General features: G+C 37.9%; 2 protein-coding genes and 1 pseudogene across 2 annotated transcripts; 2 read left to right on the top strand and 1 right to left on the bottom strand.

The window, feature by feature from the left end:
- Positions 1-793: 793 nt before the first annotated feature.
- On the top strand, positions 794-1731 carry LOC113224777 (olfactory receptor 4C45-like). The gene is given in 2 exon segments (XM_026454107.1): positions 794-1178; positions 1181-1731. Coding segments are annotated over 2 exon segments (936 nt in total).
- A 14533-nt stretch (positions 1732-16264) lies between these two features.
- On the top strand, positions 16265-26675 carry LOC111544796 (annotated as a pseudogene).
- On the bottom strand, positions 21884-22914 carry LOC111544819 (olfactory receptor 4C11). Its single transcript, XM_023215466.1, has one exon. It carries the CDS (start codon positions 22794-22796, stop codon positions 22320-22322), a length of 477 nt encoding a protein of 158 aa, XP_023071234.1. The 5' UTR covers positions 22797-22914; the 3' UTR covers positions 21884-22319.
- Positions 26676-26811: the final 136 nt, after the last annotated feature.

Genomic DNA, 26811 nt, shown 5'->3' with positions numbered 1-26811 from the left:
ATGTGATAAAAGTCCAACTGAGAGGAAAATGTATTTATGAAATACTGTTAAATTTTATAACTTTGCACCATTTACATAGACACAATTAAAAGATGCAGAAAGAGTGAGCATGAAAAAAAGGGTCATTTAGAGATAGATGCAACATTCAGGGATGTTGAATGAATTATCCTCAATGAGTTGTTATTGCGATGGTTACCCAGCATTCCAAAAGAAAAATATCTCCATTTGCAGCTCTGTCTCTATCTGTGTACATGTGCATTTATATGATAGAAAAGGACAATAGACCACAGAACACAGCAGCTTAGATTTAGTGAGGCTTTGCACTTTAGTATCTAATATGCATATTAGTATCTAATATACATACTGGGTTCATATACCTATAAATAACCATAACAAGAGAAAGTATAATTTCAAAACATTTGTTATTGATAAGATTTGTCCTCTCCAAAAATGAAAGAAAGCCATATGTGAAATTTTAGAGCCAGAAAGGAAGTTTGGAAGTCAATATTTATAACAAGATCTTGTTTTATTGTGGTACTTGTAAGATATTATCATTATTTCATTAATATATGAATTAGGAGAAATCTAATCTTATGTTCCTCTTTACAACTCTGCAAGACAGCAGAGATGAGTGGCAAGGTAGCTCCATCATCCCCAAAAACCAGGACTAAGGAGGTGATGAAATATTTCAGTATTGAATTTAAAATATCATCATTCAGAAATACTGTTTTTTTTTTTTTTTTTTTTCCAGATAGGCCATCTACACACAACCTGAGCTACATCTATGAAAAACATGAACAATGTAACAGAATTCATCCTGCTGGGCCTCACTCGCAATCCAGAACTGCAGAAATTCTTGTTTGTTATGTTTTTAATCACCTACTTGATCACATTGGCAGGTAACCTGCTCATCTCAGTCATCATCTTCATCAGCCCAGCCCTGGATTCCCCCATGTACTTTTTTCTGTCCTATTTGTCCATTATAGATGTTTTCTACTCTTCTTCCATAGCCCCTAAAATGATCTTTGACTTGATTTCTGAAAAAAACACCATATCCTTCAATGGCTGCATGACTCAGCTCTTCACAGAACATTTCTTTGCGGCAGCTGAGATCATCTTATTAAGCGTCATGGCCTACGACCGCTATGTGGCCGTCTGTAAGCCCTTGCATTATGCAACCTCATGAGTCAACCTATGTGTGGATTCCTGATGGGGGTGGCTGGGATTCTGGGATTTGTGCATGGAGGGATCCAGACTTTGTTCATAGCCCAGTTACCATTCCGTGGCCCCAATGTCATCGACCACTTTCTGTGTGATTTAGTACCTCTTCTAGAGCTGGCCTGCACAGACACTCACACCTTGGGGCCTCTGATAGCTGCCAACAGTGGATCACTGTGTTTCCTCATTTTTTCCATGCTGGTTGCTTCCTATGTCATCATCCTGTGCTCCCTAAGGACTCATATCTCTGAAGGGCGTCACAAAGCTCTGTCTAGTTGTACCTCTCATATCTTTGTTGTCATCTTATTCTTTGTTCCTTGTTCATACCTGTATCTAAGACCTCTAACCTCCTTCCCCACTGACAAAGCTGTGACTGTGTTTTGCACCCTATTTACACCTATGTTGAACCCTTTAATCTACACCCTCAAAACTAAGGAAGTAAAAAATGTCATTAAGAAGCTCTGGAAGCAAATAATGAAAGCTGATAATAAGTCTGATGACACAAACATTTAGGCAAGAATATCTGATGATATTTTATAGAGATTTATTCTATTTCTTGATCGATGAAACTTGGGACAGTCAATTATCTTATCCTGTCTCCATCAATTTTTATTAGGAGGACATATAGTAGGCTGCGCTGACCTATTCATTAAGGCCCAGTAGTAGTGCCAACAGACCATGATACTTTTAGGAGCCCTTGAAATGCTTAATTTCTTTAAAAGAAGAAGAAGAAAATAAATATAATCTAAGTACAACTGGATTATATTTATCTTTATGCCAATACACTCATAAAATACAACTTTTAATACTTTTTATGGAGGAAAGAACTTACAAGGGCAAAAGTTTCAAGGGCTCACAAAATTTATATTGTTGTCCTGCTTGTGGATATGAAACGGATTGACAGCAACATTCTTGACACCTTTCATACCCAGCACTACAGCTAGAATGAAGTTTTCTTTTACAAGAGGACAAACAACTATATATGAAAGGGCTAAAAAGAGCGTTTTCATGAAAACTTACTCTTAAAAAATTATATCTCCATTCTCTATAGTATACAATTAACTACAAAAAGAATTGAAAGTATTTTTTTTTTTTTTTTTTTTTTTTTTAGTCAGAGTCTCACTCTGTCACCCAGGCTAGAGTACAGTGGCATGATCTTAGCTCACTGCAGCCTCCACCTCCTGGGTTCAAGCGATTCTTGTGCCTCAGCCTCCAAAGTAAATGGTATTACAGGTGCACACCACCATGCTCAGCTAATTTTTGTATTTTTAGTAGAGACAGGGTTTCACCATGTTGGCCAGGCTGGTTTCAAACTCCTGAACTCAGGTGATCAACTCACCTTGGCCTCCCAAAGTGCTGGGATTACAGGCATGCACCACCGCACCCAGCAAGAATTGAAAGTATTATTGGCTGGAGCAAAAGAAATAGAATTGATAAATATAACTGATAAAAATAACAATAAAGTCAAGGCAAAAAATATCTGCACATTAAAATCAGGTTTAGATGCCAGCAAAGGAAAAGAAAGCTCTGAAAACTAAACAGCTGTCATAGGAAATTGCCAGAGACATAGAAATAAGTTTGTGTCATGAAACTGAATTATAGTGATCAGAAATCTAAATTATAGAAAAGAATCCATACCATGAATGCAATGAAATGCTAAAAGATTCAGATATAGTCATATGCTTTGAAGTTAGGGATTAAGAACCTTGGATCAAACAGACTTGATTTCTCACCTGGTCTCTGCATTAGTTAGCCTTATAAATGTAAGCAAATTGTTTAACCTCTCTACCTGTGCCTTCATCAGTAAAAGGAAAATAACATTTTTTTTCAATTATGATAATTAAATGATTTAAACTGAAACCATGAGTCAGCTGAAAAGTATTAAAAATTGCTCCAACACTGAATACCCTTCAGGGATGTCACCAGAGTCTAAGATGTGCAGCGAACTGCAGTTCCTGACAAATGATAACAAGAACATCACTACTCTTCTTCAGTCCCCACAGGCACAGCAGGATTCAGTGTCTGTCTCAGACCACTGCATTTCAAAATCTAACATTAATGTCATCCATTTACACATACAGACAGCACAACGGTAGGTTGTTTTCTTACCTAGGACACTTACTGGAGCCAGCAACCAGGTCTTTGGAAATTAAAGTCTATCCCATCACTTACTTTCTCTTCTGAAATGAAAATACTCTTCAATGTCTCTGCAGTTACAAATGCGAGAGCTGGTGGGAGCCACTGTGAGATGCCTGAGCAGAAGTAAGTTTAAAAGCTCTGATGAACGAAAGATCCCATCCTGTTCTGGTCCTCTGAAAGAAGGAGAAAGAAGAGTCAGTGCCAGGGACCAAAAGATCTGTCTCTGTACTGAGCTTGTGGTTCCGGTGGGAGAGCCCAGAAACATGTTTTCTAACCCACGGAGCTGCACATCACCAGATACAGACATTTTCTGTGTTCTCAAGACTTTATATCAGGTCACATCTTGCATACAATGCCTTTTTAAAAATAAATGCATTGTCATAATTTCCTATCAGTGCCTATGTTGTAAATACATGCAAACGACAGTATGTTTTTAAAAATTAAATGTATCCTTTAAAAATGTAGTTGTATGCCATTTGACCCAGCAATCCCATTACTGGGTATATAACCAAAGGATTATAAATCATGCTACTATAAAGACACATGCACACATATGTTTATTGCAGCACTATTCACAACAGCAAAGACTTGGAACCAACCCAAATGCCCATCAATGATAGACTGGATAAAGAAAATGTGGCACATATATACCATGGAATACTATGCAGCCATAGAAAAGGATGAGTTCATGTCCTTTGCAGGGGCATGGGTGAAGCTGGAAACCATCATTCTCAGCAAACTATCACGAGAACAGAAAACCAAACACCACATGTTCTCACTCATAAGTGGGCATTGAACAATGAGAACACATGGACACAGGGAGAGGAACATCACACACTGGGGCCTGTTGGGGGGTGGGGGCTAGGGGAGGGATAGCATTAGGAAAAATACCTAATGTAGATGACAGGTTGATGAGTGCCGCAAACCACCATGGCAGGTATATACCTATGTAACAGACCTGCACATTCTGCACATGTATCCCAGAACTTAAAGTATAATTTTTTAAAAATGTAGTAGTTCCCAAGAAAAACAGAATGAGAAATAGGATAATATAAAAATAAGAATGACAATTGTGATAATGATTATAACTAATTTTTATTAAGCACTTTCTGTGAATAAAGTCCTGACCTCAGCACTCTCTTTATGTTTTAGATGTATTGGAAGCCGTGAATTTCTTTTTTAGCATTTTATCTGACAGATAAAACTACATATATTTATCATGTATAACATGATGTTTTAAAATATGTATACATTCTGGAATTGAGGCGGATCAGCAGGACTTGCTTTCCGAGCACCAGTCACAACCCTGCTGGTCAAAGCAGGATGCAGTAAAGAAACTGACTGATATCAGCTAAAACCAAGATGGCAATGAAAGTGACTTCTAGTCGTGCCCATTGCTCATTATACTCTAACTATAATGCACTGGCATGTTAAAAAGACACTCCCAACAGTGCCCTGACAGTGTATAAATGCCATGGCAATGCCCAGAAGTTACCTTATATGGTTTAAAATAGGAGGAACCCTAGGTTCTGGAAACTCTCCACCTCTTTTCCAGAAAATTTGTGAATAACCACCTACTACTTATGATCGTTAAGGAGTAGCTATAAATATAGCTAGCCAGCAAGCAACGAGCACTACTCTGCCTATGAAAAACCTTGCTTTGTCTATGGAACAGCCATTTTCTTGTCCTTTGTTGCTCTAATAAATTTACTTTCAGTTTGTTCTGAATTCTTTCTGGCACAAAGCCAAGACACTTCCCAGGCTGAGCCACAGTTTGGGGGTTCATCTGCATCATCTTTCCTGGTGACTACAAAGGGACCAATAACATGAAGGGACTAACAAGCTGAAGGGATCTGAGGGAGACATTTACCTGAACCCCAAATTAAGACCAATTGGCACCATTTGGCCTTCATGGATGGGGGAGTGTCCCCTTTGTTCACCTTCCTATTCGGAGGATTGCTTCTATTCAGGCCTTGTTTGTTTCTTTTGTTATTTTGAGAGGTCCCCCATTGCACTCTGGATTTTTTTACATTCCCTCTAGAATTGTGGGTTAGAGTCCCACCCTACGGGCAGTCTTGGTCTTTGTCATACCACCATTTTCAGCGACCTCCTCTAGTCCCTCTTTTTCCTCAACCAAAATGCTTTCTTCCCTTTTTGTGGAATTCAGACTATGAGAATCCTGTCACCCTATTTTTTGGGGGTGGGGGTTAAAAAAACCAAGAATTTTATTGGCACAAATTACTGGTTTCTATCCCATATTTTCTCAACTATCATTTTGTATTTTTTATTTTTTACTTTAAGTTCTGGGATACATGTACAGAACGTGCAGGTTTGTTAAATAGGTATACATGTGCCGTGGTGGTTTGCTGCACCTGTCAACCCATCATCTAGGTTTAAAGCCCCACATGCATTAGGTATTTTTCCTAATGCTCTCCCTCCCCTTTCCCCCCACCCCCCAACAGGCCCCGGTTTGTGATGTTCCCCTACCTGTGTCTCTGTGCTCTCATCGTTCAACTCCCACTTATGAGTGAGAACATGAGGTGTGTGGTTGTCCATGCCTGTGTTAGTTCGCTGAGAATGATGGTTTCCAGCTTCATTCACGCAAAGGAGATGAACTCCTTCTTTTTTGCTGTCACCCTATTTTCACCTCTCCTTCTATACTTTGCTTATTACAACACATCTTTTCTTGTATTCCATTTGCCAGTGGACGCAGTCATCACTCTACTGCCCACTCATATCTCATAATTCACTTTCATCACACCCTGCTAACTGTACTTACACCCTCTTTGCAGGAACTGGTGACAACTTCCCCACTGACCTTTCTTGAGAAAAAAAGGTGAGAATTTAAAAGGGAAAATAACTGGGCTCTCACTAGACTTAGAAAAACTTCTGTAGAGATCCTCATTAGACACGGGGACAATGGTGAGCATCCCAAAAAACTCACCACTAGGGTGCCTTTTAGGCAACTGGAGCAAATGCATATTAGACAGCTTCAAGAGAAAGAAATTCATTTCCTACTGCAATACCATTTGGGTCCAATACAAATCGGAAGACCAAGAAATATGGCCTAAAAATGGTTCTTTACAGTATAATACTATTTTACTATTTTACTTATTCTGTGAAAAGGCAGGAAAATGGACAGAGACCCCTTATGTACAGGTGTTTACAACCCTTAAACAGAACGCTCACTTAAGGGAGAGCTGTAGGATGTGTCTAGCTCATGTTACTTCCAGATACCAAGAAGCTGCACTTCCTAGATGATACCCTCCTAGATGCTCTCCCTAGGAGGCCCACATGCCCCCTGGAGCCTCCTCAGTTCCCTGATTCTGAGGGGAGTCCCACTAGTTCTCCAGTGCAGGATTTCACCTAAGGTCATCAGACATCCCTCCTCCTTAGCCAATTAGGCCCAACCTATACCCCCTGCTGCTTGAGGAAATAAGTCCAACCAGTACCACCAGGAGTGAGGCCCCGTATCAGCCCCTAAAATTGAACCTCTGTCCATTGCAAGAGGTAGCTGACAGATATAGGGGAACAATCAGAGTACGTGTGCCTCTTTCTGTGTCTGATTGGACTTTAAGCAAGGAGAAATTTGGCCCATTTTTGGAGGATCCAGGGAAGTTTATAGAGGAGTTTGTTAAGTTGACCATATACTTTGACTTAACTTGACAAGACTTGCAAATATTATTGTCCACCTGCTGTACCATAAGACAGAAACAAAGGATTCTGGGTACTGCCCATGAATATGCAGATGGAGTAACTGCTTGAAACAAAAGCCATGCCATTTATCATGTGGAGGGAGATGCAGTTCCAGACCTGGACCTCAGTGGGATTACCAGAGGGGTTCCCAAGATTTCAAACGCAGAAATCACGTGGTAACTTATTTAATAGAAGGTATGGAAAAGTGTATGGTTAAGCCAGTTATGACGAGGTTACAGAAGTAACTCGGGGGAAAGAAGAACATTCTGCTCTGTTTCAGGACAGTATGGCTGAGGCACTCAGGAAATATACTAATGCAGACCCAGACTCCTGGGAAGGGCAAGCTCTGCTAGGTATGCATGTTATTACTTGATCTGCCCTTGACTTAGGAGGAAACTACAAAAGGCAGAGATGGGACCTCAAACACCCAAGAGGCAACTCTTAAACACGGCCTTTGGAGTTGACAACAATCGGGACAAGGCAGAGGAGGTGAAGAAAATCCAAAGAAATAGCCCAAAAGCACAATTATTAGTGGCTGTCTTAAACTCCGTGCCACCTCAGGGTTACCCATTCTGAGAAAGTGTCATGAAATCAGCCTCTGGAATGTCCAGGTGAGAGTCCCTGACTTGCTGTCCCCTGGGCCAGTGTGTTTTCTGTAAGCAAGAGGGCCATTGGGAAAGGGACTTCCTCAGGCTCTGGAAAAAGCCTCAGCCACCCACACTCATAAAGGCTGAGAGAACAAAGGACTGAAGGGGCCCGAAGTCCTCCATGGTTTCCACTGGTCATCTTGCCATCTCCACAGAGGAGCCTTGGCTAATTCCTGATTTGGTAGGTAAGAAGACTGAGTTCTTATTGGGTAAGAGTTCTGACCCATTTCTCAGGGCTAGTGTCTTCCTGCTCTTATATCATAACAGAGATTAATATCCAAGAATTAGGAGATTCACCCACTGCCTTGGTTACAATGTGCGGGACCATAGGTTTTAAACCTGAGTGCCCTAGGTCTTTACTGGGAAGAGACTTACATTCCCAATTACAGGCCACAGTTCAATTTGTGGAGCTTTATGATAAGGCAATAGGCCACGAAGGGCTCTAAATGCATACCTTAATACAGACAGATAAATAAAAGACCTCCCTTCCACTGCATATTACTTCTCAAGTAGACCCCTCTGGGAAATAGAAGTTGCTGGTAGAGCTGCTAATGTACCCTCAGTCCAGGTTACCTTGAAGCCCAATGTTGGTTACCCATGAAAGAAACAATATCCATGAGACCTGAAGCACAATCAGTCATACAACCCCTGATAGCAAAATTTCTGAAGTATGGACTACTGCAACCCTGGCAGTCCCCATGTAACACCCCCATCCTGTCTGTAAAGAATGAAAATGGGGAATACAGATTTAACACCCGAGGACAGTTAATGAGGTAGTAGTCCCTGTCTACCCAATAGTTCCTAAACCTTACACAATATTGACCCAAGTCTCTGAAGAGGCTAATTGGTTCACAGTACTAGATTTAAATGTGCTTTCTTTTACATACCTTTACACCCAGACCTCCCAGTATATTTTTGCTTTTGAATGGACTGATCCCGACCTTCATGCTATATCTCAGTTTACCTGGACTGTCTGTCCTCCAAGTTCTTAGGGACAGTCTCATCTTTTTGGGAATGCATTGACAAAATAATTAAGGGAATTATAGTTAAAGAATGGATCCATTTTACAATATGTAGACGACCTATTAATTTCCAGCCCTACTAGGGAATACTCTGATAAAAATACAATTCGGGTCCTTAATTTTGGGAGAAAACAAGGGTATTGTGTATCCCCCCACAAGCACAAGACCTAGATTTCTGTTCAAAATGTTAAACACTTGGGATACATGTTCCCTCCTGGGACAAGGACCCTAGCCCAGAAACAAAAAGAGACCATCCTGGCACTTCAGCCCCTTCAGAGTAAGAAACAGTTAAGAACCTTTGTGGGAATAACTGGATTAGGCTGGATTTGGATTCCTGAGTTGGGGCTCATAGCAAAACCACTCTATGAAGGTCTAAAAGGGAATGATCATGAGCCTTTGAACTGGGATGGAACCTGCCAACAGGCATTTCTAACCTTAAAAGAAAAGATGGGAACAGCCCCTGCTTTGGGACTCTCAAACTTGGAAAAACCTTTCACCCTCTATATGGCTGAAAAACAAGGGACAACTTTGGGTGTTCTAACTCCAAGGCTCAGGAATAATCCTAGACGAGTGGCTTCTCTAAACAGCTGGAACAGGTGGTAGCTGGATGGTCAGGATTCTTGCAAGCTATGGCCACCATCACTCTATTGGTAGAAAGTCAGTAAATTTACCTTGGAGCACCATTTAGATGTTATGACCTCCCCATCAAGTACAGGAGGTTCTAGAAGCAAAAGGATATCAATGGCTAATAGGAGGCCAGCTACTTAAATATCAGGCCCTTCTGCTTGACATCCCCAGATGTTACCTTTAAGGTATGTTAAGTTTTAAACCCTGCTCCCCTGTTCCCAGACTCCACATCCCAAGAAACAGATCCCCAATTCATCCACTCATATGTGAACACCATGAAACAGACCTACTCCAGCAGGTCTGACCTTAAAGATGAGCCCCTGATAGCTTTGATGTTTTGTGGTCTACAGACAGGAGTAGCTTTATTCATAAAGGAGTAGTAAAGAAGGCAGGTAATGCTGTAGTTAACCCAGAAGAAGTTACTAAGACCAAAGCTTTACCGCCCCAGGCTTCTGCTCAAAAAGTGAAATTAATTGCTCTAATAAGGACCCTCCAACTGGGAAAAGAGTCAACGTATTTACTCATTCTAAATATGGCTTCCTGATGCTCCATGTTCATGCTGCCTTGTAGAAAGAAAGAGGACTACTAACATCTAAGGGGTCCCCCATGAAACGTCACTGAGATCTTAGAACTTTTAGATACTGTCCAACTCCCAAAAGAAATAGCAGTTATTCATTGCAGGGGACACAAAAAGGGAGACATGTCTATTATTAGAGGAAATGCTCTGGCAGACAGAGCAGGCAAGGCCACTGCTACAAGAAGATCAGGGCCACTGGCCACTGCACTGTTGGCTATACTCCACCCACGTCAGCAGAATCATACTATACACCTGAGGAAATGAAATGAACAGAAAGAAAGGCTTACAAAAAGAGTCCCTTGTGGTAGTTGCCAGAAAGCAGTAAACTTTCTCCCCAAGGCTGAGCAATGGAAAATCATTAAGCATTTCCCTAACTCCTCACATTTGGGATGGAATTCTCTCTTCAAATTGTTTCCCAAATATTCTTGGAGAAGGGACTGTTCCAGACTGAAAAAGGGGTCACCAGGGCCTGTGAACTCTGTGCCCATAATAACCCAGAAAGCCACCTACTCAAACCTTTATAACGTCAAGGAACATACCCTGGGGAAGACTGGCAAATAGATTCCCTCAGACTGCCTTACAGAGTACTACAACATTCGCTAGTACTTACAGCCATTTTCACCAGGTGGAGAGAAACTTTTCCCGCAAGGACGGAAATAGTATTGGAAGGGTCCAAATTCTTACTTAAAGAATTTCATCCCAAGGTTGGAATTACTAAAAAGCTTGCAAAGTGCTAATGGACCCTCCTTCATAGGTAAGGTGACCCCGCAGGCTTCCTCAGTCCTGGGCATTGGGCATTACCTGTCGTCGTCGTTCCTCCTGGAGGCTTCAATCCTCTGGTAAGGTAGAAAGAGCCAACCGTGTTTTTAAAAGGACATTAGTAAAACTATGTTGGGACACCTGGGAGGCCTGAGTTTTTCTCCAATCCATAGCCCTCTTGTGCATAAGGAGGGCTCCAAGAGGAACCCTAAAACTTAGTCCATTTGAAATAACCTATGGAAGGCCCTTTCTAACTTCAGATTTCCTGTTTGATGAGGAGACACCTAGAACGCTCACTCATATGATCAACTTAGGCCAGTTTCGAAAGGCCTTTCAAGAATATGGAAATAAAGCATTTCCCTTTCCCACAAAGGAAGAGTAAGTCCCCTCTTTAATCCGGGACTTAGTCTGACTGAAAACCTGGAAAGAAGGGAGGCTTCCCCAAGGATCTACTACAACCAAACTAAAAAGCCCCTATCAGGTGTTGTTAAATACCCGTGCTGCTGTGAAACTTCAGGGAGTCACTAGTTGGGTACACCTGTGTAGGATTAAACTTATTTTCTCATGAGTCCCTGCAGGTGTGAGAGAAGAACACCACCTACACTTGTGAACCCTGAGAAGATTTAAAGCTATTGTTTCACAAACACACAGATAAGTAGCATGACAAGGAAAAGTATGTGCAGTAATAAACCACACCTGTTGTTCTTATGTTAACAATTCAGAGTTAGTTGAACTGCAAGCTCAAGGCCTTCCACCCTTCTGCAACGCTTTAAAATTAAGGAGGAGTGTATAATCTCTGAGGGGAAAATGAAGTCGATCAGCAGGACCTGTGTTCCAAGCACCAGTCACAACCCCAGCCATGACGCACAGCTGGTCAAAGCCCCAATTTTGGGGTTTGCCTGCATCAGAATGGTTAAATCAAGCTAATTAACATAGGCATTACCTCACATAGTTATCCTTTTTGTGGTGAAAACACTTAAAATCTACCCTCTTAGCATTTTTTAAGAATACAAGATATCGTTATCTACTATACGCACCATGCTGTACAACAGATCTCTTGAACTTATTCCTCCCATCTAACTGAAATTTTGTATCCTTTGACCTACACCATGAAGGCAGCGATTTGCGACCTTAAGTTATTTCTGTGCTTACCTGTTTAAGCTTCAAAGCACAGAATTTACCTCTATCTAAAATATTTCATTATTTGAACATAGTTGTGACCCTACTCACAGTAAACTGTCAGTACCAACAAAACAATGATATTGTATTTATAATTATGATGGCTATTTTTAATTTATTTGAGTGTTCATTATGTGCAAAGTACTTTATATTCTTTATTTGTTAATAATTCTCACTGCCGCCCAATAAACATGATAACCTTGATATTCCCATTTCATAAATTAAGAAACTAAGAGACAGAAAGGTTAATTATAGTGTTCAAGGTTAAGTAGCTAAAATTTGGCTTAGATAAAATTCTGGTCTAAGCCTGTCCAACCCAAACCCCTCATGCTTTGCCAAATTCTATTCTGCTTCCACATAATATAAATAACCAAGTTAGTGGTCTTAAATGTCTTATATTTACATTGAAATTGTCTTCTTGAAACTTTGGCCTTCTTTTTTTAAATAAATTTTATTGCATATATCACTTTTTGAACTAATTTGCAGGTGAACTAGTTTTCAAACACAGATCAGGCTGAAAATGTTGTGTCTGCAAAGAACCAGCTAGTGACTTGTCAGTAATTCGTAACTCCAAAATATTTTGATTCACACATATCAGGGAACTTCTTTGAAATTAACTGTCTTTTTCTCCACCTGCACCACTTTGTACATGAAGGAACAGCCCATAACTTATACAGTGCTACTTTCCTGTGATAAATAACAAAAGAAAAAAATAGCAAATATTTTTATATGAGTATGCATTCATTTTGATGTTGCTCATTAAAACAAAATTCCACTTGAGGGAGAGGGGTTCAAGAGAAGTGAAAAAAAATGATTTTTTAAAGTTGCTTGCCAGTGGCCATATAACAATCAGCTGCAAAATAAAAAATCTCAAACACAGGTCTTCTCTTTTTACTCAACCAGTATATTTTCCACACTACTTAAAATTCAGAGGATTACATTATTTCTAACCTTTATTCTTCTGTTACCCTTTTCTCACCAGCAAGGAATGAAACTTATTTATCAGACTCCTATCACCTGCCCAACACTCATCTTCATACACATTTTTCTCTTACAAGGGCATGACCTAAGGAATAAAATGTCCATTTATAGTTGAGGAAACTAAGCATCAGATAAGTTTATTTGCCTATGATGACTTGTAAGCTGAACAAATAAATAATTTAGCCCTGAAGTGTAGTTTCCACCTTTTAGGTTGGCAGAGGCTTAACCAAGGGTATAGATTAAGCTGAAGTTATGACAAAAAAGCAATAATTGAGAAGTGAAGAGGTCTTGGAGGTAATGTGATGGGAGGGGGTCATGGGGATCAGTGAAAAGACTGGCCTTGAATAGGAGGATAAGTCAGAATAATTGTCGGTGTAAGTAAGGGCACAGGGAATTCATGTGAGTTCATGTCCTTTGTAGGGACATGTGTGCAGCTGGAAACCATGGTTCTCAGCAAACTTTCACAAGAACAGAAAACCAAACACCACATGTTCTCACTCATAGGTGGGAATTGAACAATGAGATCACTTGGACTTGGGAAGGGGAACATCACACACCGGGGCCTATTATGGGGAGGGGGAAGGGAAGAGGGATGACATTGGGAGTTATAACCGATGTAAATGACAAGTTGATGGGTGCTGATGAATTGATGGGTGCAGCACACCAACATGGCACATGTATGCATATGTAACAAACCTGCACGTTGTGCACATGTACTCTAGAACTTAAAGTATAATTTAAAAAAAAAGAAGAAGAAGAAAAAAAAAGAAAATGCAGAAATCACCCGTCTTCTGTGTAGCTCACGCTGGGAGCTGGAGGCTTGAGCTGTTCCTATTCGGCCATCTTGGGTGCGCCCGTCATATGTATCCCACTTACCTTATTTGTCTTTGGTTGCCTGTGTTTTTGTTGTTGTATCTATGAAATCATTGCCAAGACCAATGTGATGAATCTTTTCCTGTGTGTGTGTGTGTGTTTTTTTTTCCTACTAAAAGTTTTATAGTTCTAGGTCTTTGTCTTTAAATCTCTAATTAAATTTGAATTGATTTTTAAATTATGCTGTACAATGAGTCTGTTTTCGTCATTTGGCTTATGGATATCCAGTTTTCCCAGTATCATTGTTTAAGTGACTATCTTTTCCTTAGAGTGTATTTTTGTCATTCTTGTTGAAGATGAGTTGACCATATCTCCCTGGATTTATTTGCAGTCTCTATTCTGTTCCATTGGACTATATGTCTGGATTTATGCTAGGGTCATACTGCTAAAATTAGTATAAGTTTTGTAAAATATTTTGAAGTCAAGAACTGTGGTATCTGCAGCTTTGTTCTTTCTATAGATTGTTCTCATTATTCTGGGTTCTTATGAGGTCTGCATGGATTTTAGAATATTTTCGTTCATTTCTGTATAAAAAGCCACTGAAATTTTGATAGGGATTGGATTGAATCTGTTGATCCCTTTGTTGTATGAACTATTAACAATGTCAGGTCTTCCAATCTATGAACATAGGGTACCTTTTCATTTATTTGTGTCTTCTTTAATTTTGTTCATCTATAATTTGTAGCTTTATAGCACAAGTCTTTCATCTCCTTGGTTAAGTTTATATCTACAAATTTTATTCTTGGCTTAGAATGGTGGTGCATTCCTGTAATCCTAGCGCTTTGGGAGACTGAGGCGGGGTGATCCTTTAACCTCAGGAGTTTGAGACAAGGCTAGGCAATGTAGTGAGACCTTGTTTCTACAAAAAAAAAAAAAAAAAAAAAAAAAGGCTGAGTAGGGGGTGCATGCCTGTAGTCCCAGCTATTTGGGAGGCTGAGGCTGGAGGATGGCTTGAATCCAGGATATTCAGGTGGCCATGAGCCATGATTGCACCACTGCACTCCAGTCTAGGCAACAGAGTGACACCTGTCTTACAAAAATAAAATAAAATAAAATAAAATAATTTTATTACTTTTGATGCTATCCTAAATGGGATTGTTTTCTTAATGTCCTTTTCAGTGACATTGTCATTAGTGTATAGAAATTCAACTAATTTTTGTATATTGATTTGTGTTCTGCAACTTTGCTGTATTTTTTGAGATCTAACATGTTTGTATTTTTGTATTTTGTTATGTCATTTTAAACAGGGATAATTGTGCTTCTTCTTTCCCATTTGCATGTCTTTTATTTCTTTATCTTGCCTAATTGCTCTGGCTAGTACTTTCAGTGCTAACTGAAATATAAAAATTAATTTTGAGAATAGACATTCTTGTCTTGTTTCAATGGATCTGGTCATTTTTAAATATGAGGTACTGTTATTTTATGTCAGACTCTCTCCTTTCAGAACATTTAATAATTGATTTTTAAAATTATTTTCAATTAGTTTTTTTGATATTCAATATTATCGAAATTATTTATCTTTATTTTTATTTTTTGAGACAGGGCTGGAGTCTAGGTTGGAGTGCAGTGGTGCTATTATAGCTCACTGCAGCGGTGCTATTATAGCTCACTGCAGCCTCGAACTCCTGGACTCAGTGATATTTCTGTCTCATCCTACAGAGTAGCTGGGACTACAGGTATGAGTCACCACACCTGGCTAACAATTTCTTTACATATTTATATGCTCTGCTGTTGGGTGCAGATATAGTTAATTGTTACATCTCTTGGTGAATTCATCCTTTGATCATTATATTAATAGAATTATCTTCTTTGTGTCTTTTCACAGTTTTTGACTAAAAGTTTATTTTGAGATGTAAATATAGCTACCTCTGCTTTCTTTTGTTTTCCATTTGCATGGAATATTTTCTTCTATTCCTTCACTTTTAATCTATGTGTGTTCTTACTAGTAAAATGAGCCTCTTATAGGAAGCATATAGTTGTATCTTGTTTCTTAATCCAATCAGTTGCTATAAATGTTTTTACTGGAGAATATAACTCATTTATATTTAAGGTAATTATCAATAGGTAAGAACTTACTACTGCCATTTATAATTTGTTTTCTGATTTTTTTTTCAGATCTTTTGATTCTCTCTCGTCTTCTTTTGTAGTTTGAAGGTTTTATGTGGTGGTGTGCTTTGAATTCTTTCTTTTCATGTTATGTGCAAATAATTCAGGTTTTTGTTTTGTGGTTATGATGGGGCTTACATAAAATATCTTACCCTTATAACAGGATACTTTGAGCTGATAACAACTTGCCGCCTTTCATTGCATACAAAAACTCTATACTTTCATCCCATTCACCTTTTATGATTTTGATGTCAACATTTACATTTGTTTTTGTAATTTTTATGCCTTACCAATTTATTGTAGCTACAGTTGTTTTCAATAGTTTTGTCTTTTAAACCTCAATTAGGGATAAAATTTCTTTACACACTAACCTTACAGTATTAGAGAATTCTGAGTATGAATTACTTATGCCATTGACATTTTTTAGTTTCATATGTGTCATGTTATTAATCATCAGTCTTACAGTAATTCCTCTGAAGACCTCCTGGTGATGAACTTCCTTAATTTTTCTTTCTCTGGGAAAGTTTTTATTTCTCCTTTTGTCTCTGAAGAACAGCTTTGGCAGGTAAAGTATTCTTATTTGACAATTTGTTTGTTTGTTTTCAGCATGTTGAATATATAATCCCAATTTCTTTTTGCCTAAAGAGTTTCTGCTGAAAAATCTTCTGAAAGCTGTATTTGGGTTTCTTCGAATGTGGATTTTTAAAAATTTTTTAAATTCTTGCTGTTTTCAGTATTCTTTGTCTTTGATAATTTGATGATGATTGTCTTGGTGAATTCCTCTCTCAGTTGAATTTGATTGGTGACCTCTAATCTTCTTGCACCTGGATGATGTTGGTTTTCCCCAGATTTGCAAAGTTTTAGCTATTATTTTCTTGAATATGTTTTCTGGATCTTTTGCTCTCTTTTCTTCGTAAACTTCTTAAAATATAAATGATAGTTTGTCAGATGATGTCCCATGATTCCTGTAGGCCTTCTTTTTTGTTTTTCATTCTTTTTTATTTTTGCTCTTCTAATTGGATAGTTTCAGATGTCTTATCTTTGAGCTCACTGATTTTTTTCTTTTTTTTTTTAAGATTGCTTTTGTAGCTTTCTATTGAATTTTTAAATGTAGTTATTCTTTATCTCTAAGATTTTGATTTTCCTTTTAAATTGTTTCTATTTCTTTGTAAAATCTTTCATTTTATTCATTGTTTTCCAAATTTTATTTAATTTTGTATATATGTTTTCTTAAAGTTCTCTGAACTTCTTTAAAAGGATTATTTTGAATTCTTTTGTCAGTTGTTTCACAGATCTCCACTTCTTCTGAGTCTATTATTGGAGCTTTATTAGTTCCTTTTGTGGTGTCATGTTTACCTGACTTTTCATAATCTTTGTGTCCTTAGATTGATGCCAGTGCATTTGAGAAGATAACCACCTCTTCTAGCTTTTGAAGCTGTTCTTTGGTGGTGATAAACCTTTATCATTTGTCTAGTCTGGGTTCTGGATGAGCTGGCTGGTAGCAACTCCAGACAGGCTGACCCTGGTGTTGGGTTATCTAGTGGTGCTGGATAATGTTTTGTGTTCCAAGGTTAAATGATACTGATGGCTATGCTCCATGGACTGATGAGATCACTCTGACACCAAGCGGAGCTGCTGGTTGGCACTATAAACTTCTCTGATTAGGCAAGGTGACAGGTTGTCTTTCCTAGATGCACCATGGTTGTTTGGAATCTGTAGTTTTGCAGAGCTGTGTGCTGGAATCTGAAACTGGGTGAGGTCGATGGGCTTGCTGCTAGGCCACACAAGTATGGCAGGGCCTAAGATTATGCTTCATATGTTTCGACTTGGGCTTGACTCTCAGCCTGGGGTAGTCTTAAGCAGAGTACTGATGCTTGGTCAAGTCATGATGCAGCTGCTGGGGCTGAATGGGGGCAGACGCTCCCTCCGTGGATAACACTGACTTGCAGTTGGCTCCTGGGCTGAGGAAGATGTGAAAATGTGGCTTTCCTCAGTTCTTTGGTCCAAAAGGCTTTCTCAGACTCACTCTCGAGGTCTGGGATATTCGTGATAGTATTTTTTTGCCTCTGGATAGTTGCTGGTTGAATTTCTGTCATCGTCAGGGGAGTAAAAATGGGGAACTCCTATTATGCCATGCTGCTAACATTACTTTCCGTGATCAACCTCTTTGTCTTTTTATTCTAACATTTTATTTACAATGTGTCTTTATGGCAATCTTTTTAGGTTCAATCTATTTGGAAAACTTTAAGCTTCTTCAATGTCAATTTTCATTTCCTTTACTATGCAATGTATAAGAATTTCTGTTGTCCTACATCCTTGGCAACATGTGGTGGTGTTATTTTGAATTTTGGCCATTCTAATAGGGGTGTAGTTGTATCTCATTGTTTTAATTTGCAATTCCTTAATAACATATAGTGTTGAGCATATTTTTATGTGCTTATTTACCCATGTATATTCCCCACTAATTTTGCTTTGTTTTTACAACCCTGCCTCTCAATGGTGTCTTCTAAAAGTGTGTGTACAAAGCATGGTAGAAAATAGATGGGAAGGCAAGGGAAAAGAAGATTAAAGAGGAAGGAAAATTTCACTAAGTATTCAGTAGTCCAATCAGTCAACCAAAATTGTTCTTGTGGGACCTCAATATAAATAGATTTTCAATAATCTGTCTCTTTCACCTTGTGTCAGCATTCACGTGAAATGAAGAATAGAGAAGGCAGCAGAAGAGTGAAAAGTAGAATATACTATTCCAGGTTATGTGCTATTAACTATGTGTAAATGATAATCTAGAATTTGTTCACCTCTTATCTCTCCTATTTTAAACCTTAGTTACATGCCAGACACCAACTTAAATTGATGTCCCTTTGCCCTACTTTATGATTATCTCTTATATGCTCATATCAGAAGGATGCTCCTCTCTTTCCTTTATATATGGACTATTTAAAGTTGATGATGCCAATGTGCAGATACGGGAACGTGTTCCATAAAGACTCCCTCTTTTTATTTTTGAGTGATACCAATACTTTCAAAATTCTCTTAGGTTTTTATTTAATCCTATTAAAACAAAACTTGACTGTGCTATTTTCAGTTAAACTTTATTTCCAATTATAAATTACATTCTTTGAAAACAAAAGAAAAACATTGTTAATAAATATGGTTTATATTAATTAAAAAGTAGATTTAAATTAATTTTTTGAAAAATCTATTTTATTATGAAAGCTCATATTAAATTTGTTATTTTAAGTTCTTTATGAATATTATTTTCTTTAATTCTGATGACAAGCCAATAAAATAGAAACTACTTTAACTTTTGATTTACAGATAAAAATTAGGTCTAAGATTTCACATATTTTTCTTAAAGTTACAAGGCTTTAAATTGGCAAAGCCAGGATTTGGATTTATGCAGTGTGACTCTAGGGTGCATACTACTATAATCATCGTATTCCACCACCCATCTTAAAGTTAAAAAAATTGCAGTTCATAATCACTGTATCAACTTCCTAATACTTTTTATATTTTTGGCCATTTGAAAAGATGTTTGAATTAAGATTTTTTACTAACATAGGAGACATATAGAACTGAGTTAAAACCTTAATGCTGTTACTTCTTAGCAAGACAATCTCAAGGTACTAATTTGTTCAGTTCTCTAAACGTTAGATTTTTCACCTCAAAATTTAATTTTTCAATATAAATAACAAACTTGGTATTATTTTAGTGAGACACAAGTATAATAAAAACAAAGAGTTTGGACACATGTAGACACTGCTTGTTCCTGAAATGAAGAGATAATCAGAATTCACACTTTTTCTTTTAGGTCAATCACTTTTGAGGGAGGATGGTCACTCCAAAATCACCCATTGAATGGATATGGTGTTGAAGAACTTTTAAAATATTTTATCTTTATTTTCCATTTTGATTTGACTAATAGTACTTCTACAATACACAAAACATTTCAATATTCTTCCCCTATATAGCTTCTTCTTATTCTATTTTCCAGTCCTTATTTATTTATTTATATTTTAATTTATCCTTTTTTTTTTCTGTGCCTGTGCTTACCCTATACCTTTTTTCTAAACTTTTAATGTTCAATTATTTATCTGCAATGCAAATCAACATTAAGGCCTTTATAGAGTATGTGTGTGCATATGTGTGTGCGTGTATGTACGTGTGTTGTTGTTGTGAAGGATATTAGATAAGTTAATAATGGAATCATTAAGTTTCCACTGTCTATTAAATATATGGCCTTCCTCTTGTATGACATATCAACTCTGGGACACTAGTGTGAACACTGGAAACATTGTATCACAGAAAACGAACTGAAGTGAGCTCATAAAACACTCACGTTATTTAACTGAATTTATTTTATTTATTTATTTATTTTCTTGAGACAGTGTCTTGCTCTGTCACACAGGCTGGAGTGCAGTGGTGTGACCTCAGCTCACTGCAAGCTCCGCCTCCCGGGTTCATACCATTCTCCTGCCTTAGCTGGGACTACAGACGCCCGCTACCACGTCCAGCTAATTTTTTTTTTTTTTGCATTTTTGGTAGAGACGGGGTTTCACCATGTTAGCCAGGATGGTCTCCACCTCCTGACCTTGTGATCCGTCCGCCTCGGCCTCCCAAAGTGCTGGGATTACAAGCGTGAGCCACAGCGCCCGGCCAATTGAATTTATTTTAAATTTAGCTTTGACAGGAGAACATAATTTCAATGGGTAATATTTTTCATTAAATAATGATAAATAAGGTTAAAAATGAAGTGGAATCTGATAAGTTATTAAAGATGTGGTACACTTTATTACACTGAAATAGATGAATATTAAAAGTCCATAATGGCCAGGCGTGGTGGCTCACGCCTGTAATCCCAGCACTTTAGGAGGCGGAGGTGGGCAGATCACGAGGTCAGGAGATCGAGACCATCCTGGGTAACACGGTGAAACCCCGTCTCTACTAAAAATACAAAAAATTAGCCGGGCGTGGTGGTGGGTGCCTGTAGTCCCAGCTACTCGGGAGGCTGAGGTAGGAGATTGGCGTGAACCCGGGAGGTGGAGCTTGCAGTGAGCCGAGATTGCTCCACTGCACTCTAGCCTGGGCGATAGAGCAAGACTCCGTCTCAAAAAAAAAAAAAAAAAAAAGTCCATAATATAAACATCTAAAGTGCAGTATTTTACCTGCTGTACTCACTCTGGGCATGAAAATTCCATTGCCACTTCTAACCTGTGAATCTATGCAGCCCCAATTATTAGGACAGAATAAATAAAGAGGTAACTTCCTATAGCAGTAGCAGTTTCTCCCTAAACCCACTAGAGACAAGTGTCGTGAGTGTTTTCTGAATTCCTATGATAATTTTATTTATTTCATTGACATCACCCAACATTAAACACAATAGATCATGCCATTTTTGGTTTCAACTGTGTTCTACCCTTCTACACTTCAGGCTCAGGAAATATGTTGTACCTGCAGTATATTAGCCTGACTCAAAAATATAGAACTTTTAAAATACCAAGTAGTGATAAAATGTAAATGGACATCTTGATATACTGAGTTAGTTCCTTTGCCCTAGAAGTGTTCAGGAGGAAACTTGATACCTTATTGTAAATGCATTATGGAAGGAATTTGATATTTCTTTGTGGGTGCTCACAAATTTGAACACTTGAGATTGTATAAATGTCTTTCTTTTTATTAAACCAGTGTAGACAGAGTTGTGATGTGTAGTTCACAATCAGCCATGGCAGAATTGAGCTGTTAGGAAAAGGAGGAGCCAAATTGAAGATTTCAGGGAGTTTATCAGTCTACGGTCAAAAGCACAGGAAAGAAGTAAGAAAATCAGATACATTAGATTAGAATGCATAGAGATAGTCAGGTTTACACCTTAGAAAATGCATGGCTGGAAAGGAAGATAATCTGAAAAGGAAAGACTATTGGTTCGTAATCACCTGAATTAATCTATACTCTACCTAGTTCTGGCACAAAAGACAATGTCTTGGTAGTCGTAGCTCCTGTTAACTAGAAAACGTAGGAACCCACAAACTTAGATATGATGTATATTATTCCCACAACATTCAGGTACTTTCCTATTTGATATCTATACTTACTCAGTTAAATCATGATTTGACTGAATAAGTAATCAGGCCAGGCCCTCAATTTATCCTTTGTTTTCTGAAATAATTTTGCCATGCCATAACTTTCTCATGGCATTTTTCACTTCTGCATTTCTCAGTGTGTAGATGAGTGGATTGAGAAAGGGTGTTCCAATAGTATAAAATACCGCCACTGTCTTATCCATGGGGGAAGTGGTTGGGGGGCGTGTATATATGAATATGCACGGGCCAAAGAATAAGATGACTACAATTATGTGAGAAGTGCAAGTGGAGAGAGCCTTTTTCCTCCCTTCTGCACTGTGGTTTCTCAGTGAATGCAAGATGACAATATATGAAATTATCAAAATCATGAAACCACTTGAGCAAACTGCCCCACTGTTAGACACGAACAGCAGGTTGATCATGTAGTGTCCATGCAGGCAAGTTTCAACAAGGGCTGCAAATCACAGCAATAATGATCAATCAAATTGGGTCCACAGAAAGGCAATCTTAAGGCCAGGATCATCTGAGCCGTAGAGTGTATAAAAGACCCTCTCCAGGCAAGAACAATCAGGGTGATGCAGACCTGCCGGCTCATGATGGTTGGGTAACTCAAGGGCTTACAGATGGCCACATAGCGATCAACAGCCATGAGGATGAGGACAAAGATCTCCATGCAGCCAAATAAATGTAGCCCAAAGACTTGTGTCATGCACTCGTTGTAGGATATAATTTTCTTTGCAGAGAGAGCATCCACAATTAATCTAGGGGCTGTGGAAGTTGAAAAGCAAGAATCAGCAATGGACAAATAAAATAGGAAGAAGTACATGGGGCTTCCTAGTGTCCGGCTGGACTTGATGGTCACAAAAATGAGCGTATTCCCCACTACAGTTCCCATATAGAAAATTAAGAATATTACAAACACTATTTTCTGCCTCAAGGGATCCTGTGTTAATCCTAACAGTATGAATTCAGTCACACTGTGATTTTGCTGCACTGTTTCAGGTGATGTGAAGAAACCACAAATAGGAAATAGTTAATCTGCAAAGGAAAAAAGAAAAGGAAATAAACGTTCAATTTGGAGGTCAAATACATATTCTTAGCAATGAAATTGCAACTTTCCAATGGGTTATTATTGACAATTCTGTGTATTTTTTCTTAGCAAAATGGAATTCATAGTAACTATTCAATATATTTACCAAATTCCTTTTTTTTTTTTTTTTTGGAGACAGAGTGTTGCTCTGTCCTCTAGGCCAGACTGCAGTGGCATGACACAATTACACATGAAAATAATACAATGAGAAATAGAAAAGTCACTTAAAAACAAATGATTTTTCAAACAAAGTAAACATTAGTTTAGAGGGTTGGTATGAGTAGATATTTTTCTGAGCTGAATGTGTTTCTTTAGCTTATAGCCAGGAATAATAAATATTTTGTAGTCTGTTGCAATAACAGAAGAAAACGTACATGACTTACTTCAATAGGCTTTCACATTATTTGAATCTGATAGGACCATTATATTTACTTAGTAAATATACTGATCATTCTAATAATGATTATTTAAATACTTCAGAATACCTTCCTTAATAAAATTTACATGTATGTGGGCGAGCACGTGCGCACACACCCGCACACAGAGAATAAACATAAAATATTTGCAATGAACAAAATGTCAGTCATTCCAGCCCAACATGAGAATTATTTTAACCTCTTGCCTTGACTATCTTTATTTCCTTTTAATTTACCTCAAAAATGTTCTAATTCTTTTCAGCTCCAAATTCATCCTTTATTGTTCAACTGTGCACTGCTTTGTTACACTGTGTTGTCCAAAGTTAAATTCTTTCCTCTTTCATTATTTTTCTGGGTTCTTCAAAAATTTTTCTTAAGAGATAAGTAAGTAGATACTGAGGCTAAAATGAGGAAAAAAGTGGAAGAAAACTTGACATATATATCAGGACATTCTTTCAAATTTCAGTTTTACAGGTAAGAATCAGTGACTTAGAAAACGAGATCTATGTGCTCCAAGTCAGGACTGAAACTTTCAATAGAATTTTTAGTTTGTATGTTCTTGAGAATCCCATATCCTGACTGCAAGAAAGAGAAGTTAAATATATAAAGGGAATTAATAATTACTTGCATATATCAAATATTGAACAAATTGTTCCATATACCTTTTCACATATATATTCCACATGGTAACACAGTAAAAAATTAAAAGGGAAGTGCCTATATGATGAAATACATTTACAACACATATGCCAGATGTAAATGGATTTCGCAGATAAGTTTCTGAAAAACAAGACACAAATGAACATTAGGAAAACAACCCATCTTAAAAGAGATTGTTCTCCTTATGATAAAGAGTATGCCTCTGGAAAGATGCTCAATTTCATTCACAGTTAAATGCATTCAAATTAAAATTCCAGTTAGATAATTTTCACCTATAAGGCTAATAAAGTAATCCTTTTGATGAATGTCTTAACAAATAGTGTTGACAAAGGTGTGGGACACAGTCAACCCTACAAACTTTTGGTGGAAATATAAGTGGGTGCAACCTTCTAGGGAGTGACTTCAGTATCTATAATATGACAACTGCATATAGATATTGATCCAGTTATTCCGTTTCCTATAGACACACTCATTCATAGAAAGAAGGATAATCATTTTGTCTTAGATGGTAGCAAGAGATAGGAAACAACTTTATGCCCATCGGAAGGGACATTAAAGAATCAAGGATGATATTTTTATGCAAACATTAATTAGAATGAAGCAGATACATGTGTCTGTGTGTTTATACACGCGTGCACACACACAGAAAATGGTCCCTGACATATGGTGTAAATTGAAATGTAAGAGATTAATACTGCATGCTTAGAATCGTAACATTTTCCTTAACATCAGTTACAGTATATACTATACACACCTCCATATTTAAATACATGAATTATAGTAGAAGAGCATGAAAAAACTATAATGACTCTGAGCGGGGAAATTGCATTCTTGGCATTAGAGATGGGAGAAAGACCTACTTTAAAAAATATTCACTTTGGTAATATTTGACAATGTGTCATAATAATGCTACATCAAAAATAATGCTTTAAAAGCTTTACCTTGGGAGATGGGTTGTTATTCACCTTGTGATGGCATATCACTGAGCCATCACAACTGCCTTCTGTTGTAGTCAGGAATTCTAGTGGTATTCTTAGGGCTACATTAAGCTTCACAAATTTGAGTAAGTCAGATATAGCAGTAGTGTTGAAACTCAGTGCTCTGTAAATACAACATATGCAGACACACTGTCACTAACTGGAAATTCACTTCCTGTATTGAAGGTTTGTGAAAGCTCTTTAGCAAACAGAAATAAAAAATTGTATTTGTCTTCTCTTAAGTATTATAAAAAGACACACACACACACATATCTCTAGAATATATGAATAAGCAGGAATAAATAGATATAAATAGACATCATTACACATTTTTATAGTACTATATATTAGAATGAAGCAACATAAGAAAGAGTATCTTTATCTGTTCACTGCTAAATTTCAGCATTTATAGAAAAGTAAGTTTTTGATAAATATCTGTTGAATGAATCAAAGAATTAAGAGAAATTCCTATAGATCCAAATCATTAATGTTTTATACTATTTTATACTTAGTTGCCATTAAGGAGAAGGAAGACAGCATCCTACCATGGGAGACATCATCACCTTCATGGAGCACTTCCTGGAACACCCGAATAGATTTTATTTCTGTTTGTTTATTTATTCATTTTATTACTGCTCCTTGCAGAGTGGGGCTACCCTTAGGCAGTTTGTCCAGAGTAGCCTGTTTCTGTTTAATTATCTCCTACCCACGTCTACCAACAGCTCTTACCTGGTAGTGCCCATTTCCATTAAGATATGCTGTGCATGATTTTTATTCCTATCTTTTCACTTTAGAGTGTAAAGCACTTCTAGAAAAGTCCATGAATTTCCCCACCTTCCACCAGTGCACCCAGCTCATTCACCAACCCATGTATTTCTTCCTCAATTACCTCTTACTCTCTGACCTTTGCTACACATCCACAGTGACCCCCAAATTAATGGCTGACTTACTGATAGACCATTTCTTATAATAACTGCATGATATAACTCTTTACCACCCATTTTTTCAGAGGCATAGAGATCTTCATTCTCACAGGGATGGCCTATGACCGCTACGTGGCCATGTGCAAGCCCCTGAACTACACCATCATCATGAGTAGGCAAAGGTGTAACACAATCGTCATAGTCTGTTGTACTGGGGGGTTTATACACTCTGCCAGTCAGTTTCTTCTCACCATCTTTGTACCATTTTGTGGCCCAAATGAGATAGATCACTACTTCTGTGATGTGTATCCTTTGCTAAAATTGGCTTGTTCTAATATACACACGATAGGTCTCTTAGTCATTGCTAATTTGGGCTTAATTGCTTTGGTGACATTTGTTGTCTTGATGTTGTCTTACATTTTTATATTGTATACCATCAGAGCATATTCTGCAGAGAGCCGCAGCAAAGCTCTTTCCACTTGCAGTTCTCATGTAATGGTTGTGGTCCTGTTTTTTGCACCTGCATTATTCATTTACATTAGACCGGTCACAATGTTCTCAGAAAATAAAGTGTTTGCCCTTTTTTATACCATCATTGCTCCCATGTTCAACCCTCTCATCTACACTCTGAGAAACAGGGAGATGAAGAACGCCATGAGGAAAGTGTGGTGTTATCAAATACTCCTGAAAGGAAATTAACTTTTCTGAATTGTTTCTGCTTTTCATCCCATGGTTCCCTGAGACCACACTGATGAGTGAGAAAGATTCACTCTCATCATGCTCTTGTCCTTGTTGTTTGGAGGGAAAAGTGAGCAAACCCCTTCTGGGATTTTATACTTCTGCA

This window comes from Piliocolobus tephrosceles, chromosome 13 (genome assembly GCF_002776525.5).
Source record: "Piliocolobus tephrosceles isolate RC106 chromosome 13, ASM277652v3, whole genome shotgun sequence".
NCBI classification, from domain to species: domain Eukaryota; kingdom Metazoa; phylum Chordata; class Mammalia; order Primates; family Cercopithecidae; genus Piliocolobus; species Piliocolobus tephrosceles.
Note: the sequence above shows the minus strand (reverse complement) of the source record. Positions and strands in the feature narration are given on the sequence as shown.